At 35.9% G+C, this 13,156-nt stretch overlaps 1 protein-coding gene across 3 annotated transcripts; it reads right to left on the bottom strand.

Moving 5' to 3' along the window:
- Nucleotides 1-787: 787 nt before the first annotated feature.
- LOC114516497 (transient receptor potential cation channel subfamily A member 1-like) lies at nucleotides 788-13,115 on the bottom strand. Of its 3 annotated transcripts, none has more exons than XM_028535998.1 (22): nucleotides 12,942-13,115; nucleotides 12,451-12,589; nucleotides 11,074-11,193; nucleotides 10,057-10,149; nucleotides 9,518-9,607; nucleotides 9,364-9,423; nucleotides 8,970-9,092; nucleotides 7,856-7,984; nucleotides 6,446-6,901; nucleotides 5,887-6,169; nucleotides 5,546-5,705; nucleotides 5,294-5,380; nucleotides 4,981-5,061; nucleotides 4,714-4,883; nucleotides 3,803-4,130; nucleotides 3,411-3,600; nucleotides 3,050-3,256; nucleotides 2,778-2,869; nucleotides 2,442-2,681; nucleotides 1,966-2,271; nucleotides 1,528-1,662; nucleotides 788-1,263 (listed from the first exon to the last, which is right to left on the bottom strand). In XM_028535998.1, the coding sequence occupies exons 3-22, from the start codon at nucleotides 11,186-11,188 to the stop codon at nucleotides 1,057-1,059; spliced, it is 3,552 nt and encodes a 1,183-aa protein (XP_028391799.1). In that variant the 5' UTR covers nucleotides 11,189-11,193; nucleotides 12,451-12,589; nucleotides 12,942-13,115; the 3' UTR covers nucleotides 788-1,056. The 3 variants fall into 3 exon arrangements, with proteins under 3 accessions (XP_028391799.1, XP_028391797.1, XP_028391798.1); XM_028535996.1 differs by having other exon boundaries at nucleotides 12,473-12,589; XM_028535997.1 differs by lacking the exon at nucleotides 12,942-13,115 and having other exon boundaries at nucleotides 12,473-12,917.
- Between the last annotated feature and the right edge of the window lie 41 nt (nucleotides 13,116-13,156).

Below are 13,156 nucleotides of genomic sequence, written 5' to 3'. Positions count from 1 at the left end.
TAAGTCTAATGAATATCGAAAGCTTCAACAAGTAACGCACAACTATCAGGGATAGTTGCAAAAGGCAGGGTATTTATTATATATACACAATGCATATCGTGCCATGGCCATTTGTGCTTACTGCTTAGGAAGTTTTCGGAGAGAGGAAGTCGCTATTCAACAGAGCGAGAAATTACAAGTTGTCCCTTAACTTGTCTTTGTCTTCTGACGTCAAACATGTAATCTTACAAAAAGAGTTTATTTGATTTAGCACGATATATATCATGCTTGTTCGAATTAGTACTAAAATTAAGTACTCCCCTGGAGGGATAGTCACTGTTAGTTTGCCTTTATCCATGCTAAACCCAGGATTAAAACGAATAAAGCAAATGATTTATAGTACTGGTAGATTTCGATCGAATCACTATGTGTTAGAATCAACAGATTTGAAAGATGTCGGAGAAAACGTTGAAAGAATGCATGTTCTTTCACTCACTGCTTGTGAAATTGTTTAACATTTATGTTGTAATGAAAGAGGGGGTATAGCGGATAGCCAAGTAAAGAAGATCACTTGACACTTGTTTACACTTACTTCACACATGCACTTCAATATAATTTACTATGATGGAGTCCTAAATGGTATCTGATTCAGATTCACTATTCAATACAAGTAAAATTGACTAGATTCCGTCTATACATATATATTCTTTATAAATCCTCATTTACTTGCATGCACGTTTGCGTGTCTCACTTCTACCAAGTTTGCCGTCATAACATGATGAAAACCGTTCACGTGTCTTCGCAAGTTTAACTTATGATATTAAAAGTTCAGATTTACTAAATCGTTTTTTGGGTAGAAAACATATTCTTATAGGCTACTACTGTTGAAATCAATTTATCTAAATTAAATTTCCATTTTCTTTCCCAAAAATAGTAATCGCATTGGATTTCTCTTGACTAGACCCAGTACCCCACAAGATTTGAAATAGTGTCCTTCTTTAGCACCTTCTGTACTCTCAATATTCCTTTCTTAGGAAACTTCACGTACGTACTCAAGCAATCATACGTCTAGACGGTCTAGTGTGGTTCAACTGCTGAAGCACGTATACCTCCTGCTTGAATTTTTTCAAACATTGCTTCGATTTTCTCAAATTTACTCTGAATCACTTTATTTGTCTTTCTAATCTCGTCCCTCAGTTCGTCGAATTGTTTGTTACAATTACCCCCGTTTTTACCAGCCATTGCTTTTAATTGTTCCTCCACTTCATCGCTATCTTCGAACACCTAAAATTTTCGGTAAACAAGAATTATCTGAAGAATAGAATTTCACTCATCATCCCTGTCTGTGACTAGAAATTCTCCGAGAGATCGTAGAGCCGTCTTTTCAGGAGAAAATCAGAATCATGATCATTGCTACAGTCTGGTTCTGGCAAACATCAAGGTTATGTAACGTCATTTCGATGCGACAAAAGATATCAATGCATGGAAATATCAAATATTTTATTTGTATTTGCAATGCACATATATTCGTTTCCCCCCGAAACATACCTTTTTCCACTGGCGTAATAGCCACGAAGATTGAGACTTTCTGTCTGGAAAGTCCTCCAGGCCATCTAAATTTTTAGGCAGTGAGAAGAATGGAACATTGCGTAGATTTCTTTCCAATGTAATGACAAGCTTCGCCTGTATAGTAAAACAATGTTAGATTACACTTAGTTATATATATAAGCTTTTACTCAGTGACATGCAGTGGAGACAAGGGGAATTTCGTTTTAAACTAATCAGTATATTTGTTTATATTTTTTACGCAAAGCCAATCAGGATGCCTAAATTTTTAATACTTCATGTAAAATGGTAAATAATGTAACTTTTTACCGGAGGTAGCCAAAATTTATGCATTCTGATTAAAATGTAAAAAAAACTTACTGATTGGTCTAAAACGAAATTCCCTTTCGTTTGCAGTTGCTATACACTAAAGCCGATTACCTTAAAAATTCTTTTCTCCTCTTTCGAACGAGTCATAATGTCATTAATATCATCAACGGCCAGACCAGTCAATAAATTCATTACAGCGATTGAGATCATAAGAATAAATAGCACAAGTAGAATTTTCTGCAAAACGTGAAGTGGTCTGCTTGCGAGAAAGATATCCCGATAGTCCAACTCTCCCGTCATCATGACGAATGTTGTCAAAATAGAAACTGGAATATTTTTGAAACCTTGATCCACGGGAATAAGCAGCGAAAATGACAGCGAGAACGCAACGATGAACAACAAAACGAGTGGTAACACCTGTTGGTAAAACAAAACAATTCAATTTTACAAATCTTAAGCATTGTAATATTGAACGTCAGGGACGGCGGAGCGTTATATCAAGTACAGGGGCTACATCTTTACTCCTACATATGATGTTATAAAAAATATTCCACAGAGTTCTTATTGCCAAGATGCATATATTATACCTTACAGACAGTGAGAAAAACTCTTTTCGCCATGATGATGTAGATCCCAAATAATGAAAACCTTTTCAAGAACAAAGAAAAGTTGATCCAACCCAGGAATACCGATATTGCTCCAGCTTCTATCTGCATCTCCGTCTTCTTACTACTTCCAGGCACCACATAAATAACAGCGCAGATGAATATCACCCATTCGATGTAATTTTCGAAGTCCCTTATATAATTCGCAGTACTTAGAGCAAACTATGCAAGAAGAAAATTTAAGATTTTCTTGATTTAATTGATGAATATATTTACCTAGAAACGATATAGATTTGTGTACAAGCATTAGACACGAACCTGAAGTATTTCTTTGATGAAATGAAGTGCACAAAAGACCAAAATAATTAACGACAATGCAATCATTCCTGGTGCGTTCAAGTTGTGTGATCCTACAAAACAAAATGTTTCAACTGTTTTACTTATTTCAAATATAATTATTCTATCTTGCATTGTCATTATACGCTCCTGCTGTTTAATTTAGTGTTTCAATAGTTTGCAATGCTCTATATTATTACAATTGTTGGTTTCATTTTGTTACGAAAAATATAAGCAAATATAATGCTCATTACCTTGACTTGCCATAGTACCATATGCAGTTAAGGTGAACAAAAATGTCGCGTATAAAAGAATATTAAAAAAGAGCCATTCTTGAATTCTCGATGAATTAAGTTTCTCGCTCAAAAACCTCAAAACTAGTGGATGGCCCAAACAGTTGTCTCTTTTGGTGTTAACCATACTTTCTATAGCTTCAAGCTTGCCATCCACTTTGTCTTTAGCTTCAGAAAAAAAAGGCATTTATATCACAAATGTCTAAATATTGGACCTTTCCATTTTACGAGTCCTTTTCCTTTCCTTTCCATTTTCCAAGCGACTCTTCATGTAAGTGAATGTTAATACAATTCAAAATGACATCAGGCTTTCTAAACTTACGGTTGTTTTGTTTGAAGGGGAAAAATGAGTACGACACTCTTCTTTCTATTTCCACTTCCCCATAAGAACGGTGAGTAAGATATTCATCTTGATAAACACAGAGGTCAAAAATCATCATGGCGACGTCCGGTGTTTTTTCGATCAGCTTCGAAGTTATACAATCCGCACCGAAATACGAGTCTTCAAATAACTGCAAAAAAACCCACACGAAAATGATTCGCGTAGTTCCGAGAGTTTCCTTCGAGTATAATGGTATTTAAGAAACAATATATGCTCCGAAAAACATCTGGTATGATAGTAACGAGTTGAACTATCTGCACTTTAGTTTGAAAATAGCTTTAAAGAAAAAAATATTAAAAAAATGTCTGTGCACATGAGAGTTTTAAATATACCTCTTGTAAGCTTTGGATTTTTCCATTTTTTGTACAAAACCTGACAATTTCTTTAAGGGAATTTTCGCCAGTTTTGAAATATCCGTACGCACAATCTAAAATGTTGAGTCGGGCCGTTTTTGAGTCACTTTTCATTTTCGCACCATTCTCCAACAGACATCTTAGTATCTCCGCGTTTCCGCTCTGTGTTGCATAACCAGCTGCACTGATGTTTACGTCATCCGTAAAATTTATCATTTCTAGAAACTCTTTTCTCTTCAGCAGAAATTCAACGGCGGCAAGCTTTCCAGAAAGGACAGCAAAATGGATGGCAGTTTGATCATTTGGACTAAATCCAAAATAGGAAAATATTTTTAAAATATAGGAATAATTCCTACTTTAAATTATTTCAACGGCATTTGTCTTGACACTTAAGAAGAACGTTTGTTGTTTATTTAAGAATTAAAAAACGAGTCGCGTGCCTTTATGGTGTAATAATGCACGATGGGGGAATGTTGGGAGAATACGAGAGAAGCTTGTAAAACACGAGGCGTAGCCGAGTGTTTTACAAGCTTCTTGAGTATTCTTCCAACATTTCCCCGAGTGCATTATTACACCATAAAGGCACGCGACGAGCTTTTTTAATTCTTTTATAATATAAGAAGAAGTTATAGGGCAACAACAAAATTTATTTATTTGATCAATAATGAAATTCTCCTTACATGTTTTTTAAGATGTTGCTTAGCAACAAAAACTTCAAAAGCCAGAAGCGTGCATTATGGCCTCACAATGCACGCGCGGTAGCCAATCAAATTGCTCGTTATATCATACTTATATTATAAAACTATATTCATTACGATTTTTAGTGATTAAGAAGAATCTGAAACATTAAAATAGTTTCCCAAATAATGAAAGGCGCAAAAAATTCTTACGCTCTTTGTAAATAATTTGCTCCTTCCTCCAAGAAAAACTCTAATAACTGAATGTTTCCTTTTTTAGCGGCTTCCAAAAACGGTTGATCTTCCTTGTAATCACCTTTCAGCAAACAAGCTAGTGTTTCAGGGTTCTTTTCCCTCCAGCTGAGAAGACCCTTTTTCAAAACCTATTTAAGAGGGCCGGGGTTACATTTCAAAATTTTCATTGTAGTTACCAGCACATCAATTACAATTCTTAACTGTATTTTTATTTCCAATGCTTACTTGAAAGTCGACATTATGAATAAGATGAGCTGAAAATATATCCCCTTCACTAGTCGTGGATTCTAAGAGAATTTTGAAACTCTGTCAAAAATAATACAAAAACAACGATAAGTGTTGTCCTTAAAAATACGTCTAACAACATATAATTGATGTAAAAATATAATTTAAGCATTTAAGCTCTAAATAATAATTCCCATTTAACAATTAGTCGACAAAGGCGTAGTGATTACAAGCTTATAATCACCTCGATCGCCTTTGGCAATTAATTGTCATTTTTATAATACCAGCCTATGAAGACTTGATATTTATATACCTCTTCCAATTTTCTAACCGCGGCAAGCTTTATTGGAGTATTTTCCGAGTTGTCCATTTTAGCAGGTACAGTATTCATGGAATTACCCTACATATATACACATATAGCGATGTGATTGTTCACACTGGACGTCAAGCACTGTTACTGAACTATATTGACGTATATACTCGTGACGTTTACCGGTTTCATTGAATATTTGGAGCTTGATAAATACATGCATTGCCTTTGTACCATAAACAATGCAACTCTTACCTTTTTGGCTTCTTCGATAAGATAACGTAGAATATCTGGATTTTCAACGGAATAGTGGAACACATTTCTGCCTCTTCTATCACAAGTCTTGAGAATACTATGATCTGGCTTGAATTCGAAGATAAGTTTGACAATCTCCCATTGGTTTGCTTCGGCCGCACTGTGAATACAACGGAACATACATAAAAATATCTTACATTACAATATAACATTTATAGTACGCGCGTGTTGTCGAGAAGCGTGTTTCTATAACTGTATAGAAACACGGGACTTTTCCCGCGGAACTTGTCATGACAAATGTTTTCTATTTCTTAAATATTTTCCACACGCATTCGTCTTACCGCATAAGAGGGGTAACCTTTTCACCGCTTGCTTCCAAGAGTTCAGGATTTTGTTCAAATATTGTTTTTGCAAGTTCTTTGCATCCTGTTTGACAAACATTGCAAACAAAGGATTCCCAATGCTCAGTCATTTTCCTCTCTTGATCCAAAAATTCCCGCCAGCAACTTTGCTTCATAATGAGATTGAGAACTTTTGGTTTGCCACTCTGAGAGGCAGGATAGAGAATAGAATGGCCCTTTCCATCAATGTTTTTAATGACCTCAAGTAGTTCAGTTTCAGAATCTAGATTTAGATGAGATTTCAAAATTCAAATAATCCCGTCGGTTTCTCAATGTAAACAACATTACTTCACTTACAATAGTATCAAATCAACTTAAGTAAGTGATGTAAACGGCATATATCATCACGTTTTAATATCATTCAAATTGATACGAATATTGGATTCATGCATGTATGTACAAATTGTAAAAAAAAATCTATACGTTCCAATCTCATACACTCTATGCATGGAGTACCTACACCATTTTTTGAGATAAATATTACAATTTGCAAACTCACATATCGCAAGCATTTCTTTTATAACATCTGCATCGTCGTTTAAGGCCGCCACAAGAATAGGCGTTTCGTTAAGTTTATTTCGCTTGTTTAAGTCTGGTTTTCTAGTGAGCAATCGCTTAACCACCTCCATATTGTTACATTTGATCGCCAGAAGAAGTGGAGAGGAACCATGACTGTCCGGAATGTCTGAAAAATCCTCCAGGAATTTCGGTACCTGTTCGAAAACCTTCATCGCTTCAATTGATGTAGCTTTCTTTGCCACCAGGTGAAGAGCTGATTCTTTGGGGCGCTCATTCAATGGCCAAGAAGACAGCCCGTAGCGGCGGTGAAACAGATGGATATCTTCCTCTGTTGTAATGGGCGAATAGTAGTCACAGAGTAGGCGTAAACACTTCAAACTGTTAAACTCGACTGCTTCTAGTATACGACGTTGGATTTCCGCGTGGTGTCTTGGTCCTTGAAAATTATAAATTGGATAAAGGAACTCGTTTATTTAATCTTGTGAACGAAAGATTTAATTAATCAACGATTTAGGAAGAGTTTTTTTTAATCTTGTGAACGAAAGATTTAATTAATCAACGATTTAGGAAGATGGCGACGCATTTACTTTTTTTCTGGAAATTCCTGGAAAAGGTTGCACCAAAGCTTATAGTAGGGCCATTGGTATCAGATAGTTCATCTTTCATTTGCTCCAGATTTTTGCATTCGCCCCGACGGCTCGTACTATCGCTTCCAACTATTTCAATCGTATGCCCGTGATGCAATGCCAACGGAATTACAATGAATTTGCATATGGAAATATGTTTGAAAATTGCCAGCTTATAACGTTCCTATACTAATTGCTAGAAGACTAGGTTGCAATCCTATTGCGTCACTAAGTATTAAGGAGTTTTAAAGGGACTTAATTTCGAGTGAACTATATACACACTTCAAATTTAAGCCAGGAGCAGTTATGGAAAAATGAGTCAATATCGGTTCTAATAATCCACTCAAAATTAAGACCCTTTAAACCTCTAAAATTTACCAACATTAAGTGAAGTGCCACAAATTACAAAAAATCACAATTCAGTAACAAGGAGGAATTTCGTTTTAAACTAATTCGCATACTTGTTTACATTTTCAGGCTGAGCGAATCAGATTGCCTAAATTTTCTATACTTCATGTAAAACGGTCGATAATGTACCTTTTACCATGCAGAAGAAGTTAAAATTTATGCTTCCTGATTGGGTAACTGAAAAGGCAAACCAATTTGCTGATTGGTCTAAAACGAAATTCCTCCTTGTTTCACTAAGTAACTTTGTCAAAAAGCCCGGATGTATTAATTTCCTAGTAAAAAATTCGCTTCACACACATATTTTGAAAAATTATTGGTGGCTGACGAGGCTGCTCGAGTAAAAATTGTTAACCTACCTTTTGAAATAAATCCGATCAAATGTATATCATTGTCAAGATATATTGCTGTTGCGATGTCACAGTATCTCAGCACGATTTTTTTATCCACTTCCTCTCCAGATGTACCGCTCGTGAAAAATTTTTCTTCTATAAAGATTAAGATCCACTATAAAGATCCACTTTTTTTGATAAATTTAAAATAAACCATAAATATGATATTCTTCTTCGTTTGCAAGGTGCTATCAAATAAATAGATAAATTAGCTTGTAGGTACACCACGTAAGTATTTAATACTTCAAAGCTTGCACTGATGAAGGCCCAGGTTAAATGTAGTGAGCTCTATATATATATGGAGTAGTAACCTGCATGGTTGCTAAAAGTGAATCCAAAAAATGGCGGATTTTGAAAGAGCAATTCGAGGACACCCCAGTTATTCAACGTGCGCGGTCATTGTTTTGACTGGGAGTGATGGCTCGGAAACCATGCATTTCTTGACTGTGCTCAGACTTTACACGCTTGGCTAGGGGAAGAACTAAAACTACAATAAGTCATTTCCTCTACGCAATACAGAGCGTTGTAGCACATGCATGCTATCGTGGTTTGTGGTCGATACCTTGTTCGCGATTATGAGATAAGGTGTGGATAGCTATTTTCTTACTCAAACGTAACTATCTGCTTACTCATGCATGTAAGTTTGAAGAGACTGCTATATGGTTATATTAATACATTATATAATTTGTTATAATTATAAAGACATAATGGTTATACGTAATAAAAGGTTTAATTCGATTCAATAATAAATTCTTAATTCTAATATAACATTATTTACAACGAGAAGATGAACAACAAACGATGCATTATATTTTGGGTTTTGAAGCTAAACCCAGTCAAATTGAGGGTTTAGTGCTCCATAATTTAAAGACGGGTCTTTTGTCCAGGGGTTCCTTTTCTAGCGTATTTACTATTTTTTGATAAACCAGGCTGGAATCGTATAATCGTAATATAAATATAAAGTTACTGGGCTATTATATTCATATTACGAATACCGACAAGAATTTATTATACCGTTAATTTTTTTAGTCTTCCCGGCAGAATTGTTTTAAAGCGTGAAAAATAATAAGCGTGATCATACCTGCCTTACGTATGAGAGCAATCTTAGAGCTATCTTCACTATAGACTATCACTTTTTGTAGAGAATTCTCTAACTTCGACGGAGGACCAGCAAATTTCTTCTGCACAATTTCTGATTTTGAAGCTGGAATCCCAGAAAGTAATGCGGTTAATATATTTTTTAAACCAAAACGTGAGGATTATTGTCGGTGATTTAATCCAAGTGATATCGAAGCTCGATGACTTGAACACAATTCTTTGCATATGGCTTTCGCTTTAACGAGTTCAATCTATGCATAACTGCTTATGTTGCACAACCAGTTTCGAAAACATTAACGAATGATTGTTTTACATGTGTGTATTATAAACTGTATAGTAGCTATAGAGTGTGTACATGCAGACGAGAGTTTTTTCACCTTTTTTCTTTTTTTTCTCGATCAGCGGGATGTGTTCTTCTGCAGTTTCCTCTATGCTCTCTGTGTTGTAAAGAAAAGGAACGAACGAAATGATTAGTATCCAAAAACATGACAGAAATTGGTGTTAACTGCCGCGTTGGCATCATCAACTCACCCTTGCGATAAGGAAACATCGGTTTTTGAATAGTAAATGGTCTTTCGTCTTCTATCCTTTCTGCGGCAAACAACATTTTTGCCGGATCAACTATGAAAGTTAAACGAGAATTTTACAACGAAATACATTTGTTGTTCTTGAAAAGCTTTCGTTACATTTGATTAAATTTAAGCAAATTCGGACTTCAAAAGAAACCAAGGCACGAGCAACCAAATAACAGCAGGTAAAAACAATCCAAAAAAGGAGGGAATGAAGAATAGAGGAACTTCTTACGAAAAAGAGGGGAAATTGTAACGGCAGCTAAATATGTCCGACACGGCTAAACCTTTTTCCTGCTATATAAAGGCCTATTTAGACTACACGATTAGTTGTATGCAATTATCATTGACAAGACAATATGGAATGTGATCCTTCTATTCAAAGGCTATACTTAACCCGCCGATTAAATACCGCACCTAGGTATGTCACCACAGTCACATAAACCACAACACATGCACGTGTGCTATCCATTCACTGTTGTAGTTTTTGAAATGACTTACGTTTATGCCTCCATGAACGATTTTGGACAGGAGACGGGCTTTCCTCTTTTTTTTTTGCAGCACCAGACAAAATTGGCTTCTCAAGTCGGGGAACTACAAAAAACGGGAATTTTAAAACGTAAACGTTCTTTAAATGGTATGCGCAATGAAATTTTGTCACTATATTTTTTGAAAGAGCTTTTAAAATTATAATAAACGTTCTATTTCAGATTTGTCACATCGTGCTTTGTTTATGATATAGTTCGACTAAAATTAACTAACTCTCCGCCATCTTGGATTATTACACGGATATGCATGATACGTCACATGTTAGCCTGAAGCACAGATTCTACATTGCAAGGTGTCTCAAAAAAGCGGACGCTATTGAATTCACCTATTGTTAAAATATGAAGAGCATAGCACTATTATAAGTGTTCCAGAGTGTCCCTGAAAATGGACGACGCTGCTGAAATCACTTATACGTTGAATTTTGAGTGGCCTAGCACTAAGCTGAACCCAATAAATTTGACATTTTTCAGGGACACTCTGGAGCACTTTAGTACTTTGCCATCCAAATTCTAGCAATAGGTGAATTCAATAGCGTCCGTTTTTATGAGACACCCTGTATAAACCCCTGTGTTGCAGAACGGTGATCAACTTCATTTCGCATATAACAACAACATATTGTTCAGTTTATGTTTGTAAAAATAGGGGTTTTCTACAACACTTCTTTTGTTTTTGCTAATATGCCTTAACCATGCCTGAGTTATGGCACTGAAAGAAATTTAAGCAGAGTTGCGTAGTATAGGTTGTCTTGTAGGTCAAAAGAGAGGAATGAATTTCAAAAATAAGCTTTTAGACTTGGCTGGAAAGTAATAATATTCTTGTACGTTTGCATAGTGAAAATCGATAGGTAATTAAGCTTGTAGGTACACCACGTAAGTATATATTCTTATCTGGAAAGTGTTGTAAAACGTAGAAAAGTTCGCTAATTCTACAAGAGTTGCTAATTTTGTACATATTTGTATATTCGCTTACTCGATTCCGCTTCGCCTCCATCATTTTGTTTTTTTTCAGGGTTTGAAACGGTGTGACCATTTCCACTCAAGTCATCTTCGTCACTGCTATTCACCCCGTTTGTTGATTCTTCCATTGTATCTTAATAAGCACAAAATACGGATTAATCTAATTGATTCCAATAGACATGCAGAATTATAGCATTTAGAAACTAAATTTCTTCGGACGAGTCTCCGCGGCCGATTTTAACTCCGCCTCTGGAGCTTTAGCCGGAGCAAATGTGCGAAACCTTTACAAAAAATAACATTAATTTCACAGCAAATATATTGTTTGTAGGCTAAGAGGTTTCATTGTTAGCTGCATGCGAAGGCTTGTTTCTTATATTTTAAAGCCACATAGGTATTTGCTTTTGTTGATTGTAATGGTTTTTATTGTTGTGTAACATTATGTTTTTATTGCCATATAACAAAGCACTTAATGCACACTCCTCGAAAGTGGACGCGAAAGTGTGTCCTCCTGTTCTGTGTTTGCCACATGATTACGGGTTTCAGTAAGATTTGTCGCGCTCGCCATCTCTTTCAGATGGGCAATAGCATAAGGAAAACCGGCGAGAGTGCTATTTGCGTACACAGTTACACATGGTGGCTGTGTTTGTTGACCCCAGAAGGCCGGAAGTATTTTAAAATTTGTACAGAATTAGCATGCATGATATCCCCACTGACACTGTTACAGCTGCCTAAGAATCCCCACTGTAGAACTAAGGCCTGTTTCACGATTCAATAACATTAGGTTCGGCACATGATTGATATGAGAAGTTCGACATGTGAAACGGGCCTGTAAGATCATCAGGCTATAGCACTGTTCAGACACATGCAAAACGTTGATACAATAGTTAACATCCGCTTGGGGATGAAAGGATACATTTTATGTTTGAATTTTAGCCTGGTGCTGTTATAAATCCAATAAAATGTATTTCTCATACCGGTTTAGCTACCCGGGCTGGAATTTCAGCCTAGAGGTTGAAACTTAACGTTACTGCCATTTTTACCCGCTTGAAAAATCGAAATAGGTCTACTACCAGCCTTTACCAATTTAGCCTCGGGCTAATATTTTGGCCTGCATGGTGACGTGTCATAAACACAGCTCGGACTCAAGCTATTCGTGTTATAGAAAAATGCTTTAGGTCCGATTAAATGAGATGAGCCAGCTATAGCTATAGCTCAGTCTAGGCTGAAATAACTGAATGTAATCAGCCCCTGAATCCTAAAAAAATAGGGTGTGATGATTCAACAGCCGGTCCCAAAATAATTTCCGACTGCATAAATAAATCAACGTTTTCTATACCTTGAATTGATCCCTATACATACATGCACGATGAAGACAAGAGTTCCTTCCTACCTTCACGTTTTGATTCACTTACGGTTGCAGCCTTGCTTCAATTCTGTCCTTCAATAAACGAGAATGTCACAATACGCTGTATTTTTCTGTAATGTGGCCACGAACTATCGAACATGCATAGGTCTTCTATCATCGTATTCTTTATTAAAGCAGATTAAGCAGACTTTAATCATATTAAGCAATCATTTATTAAATAATATTATTCTTCGATGTTTAAGCACCCAATCTTACTAATGAATGCCGATATGGCGAACTATCAAGAGGCAAGAATAGCGATTTCTCTGGAGTATATTTTTTATAGGGTATGCATACTCAGGAAGCTTTAAGTGTTTGAAGAAAGGAAGTCGCTATATTCAACAGAGCGAAAAATTACAAGTTAGCGTTTGTCTCTGACGTTGAACACGACAAACATGGAATCATACAGAGAGATTAATTTCTTTAATTATTATTACGCTCGCCCGAAATAGTATTAGTATTGTAGCACCGATTACCTGACGAAAACTTATAATTTCAAAAGAGGTATATACGTCCTTTTGTTGTAAATTAAATCTTTCGAATGTTGCAGATTTGAAAGATCTCTGAAAAACGTCAGAAGAATACACGTTTCCTCACCCACTGTTTCTTAAATTGCAAAATATTCATATAAGGCGGATTTCCACTTACAGCGAAATCGTTCGCTAGCGAAATATTTGCATATTTTTCTCTA

The sequence above is a fragment of the Dendronephthya gigantea genome, unplaced genomic scaffold (genome assembly GCF_004324835.1).
Source record: "Dendronephthya gigantea isolate DGI-Jeju-01 unplaced genomic scaffold, DenGig_1.0 000006F, whole genome shotgun sequence".
NCBI classification, from domain to species: Eukaryota; Metazoa; Cnidaria; class Anthozoa; order Malacalcyonacea; family Nephtheidae; genus Dendronephthya; species Dendronephthya gigantea.
This window is presented reverse-complemented; position numbering and strand designations above follow the sequence as displayed.

What these genes read in the sequence shown, in the direction of transcription:
- LOC114516497 (XM_028535998.1), bottom strand. Translation starts at nt 11,188, where the DNA reads ATGGAAGAATCAACAAACGGGGTGAATAGCAGTGACGAAGATGACTTG. An exon ending in TGGAGGCGAAGCGGAATCGA is followed by an intron (nt 10,150 to 11,073) that starts GTAAGCGAATAT and finishes CGTTTTTTGTAG; the next exon opens with TTCCCCGACTTGAGAAGCCA. An exon ending in TGCTCTCATACGTAAGGCAG is followed by an intron (nt 7,985 to 8,969) that starts GTATGATCACGC and finishes TAATCTTTATAG; the next exon opens with AAGAAAAATTTTTCACGAGC.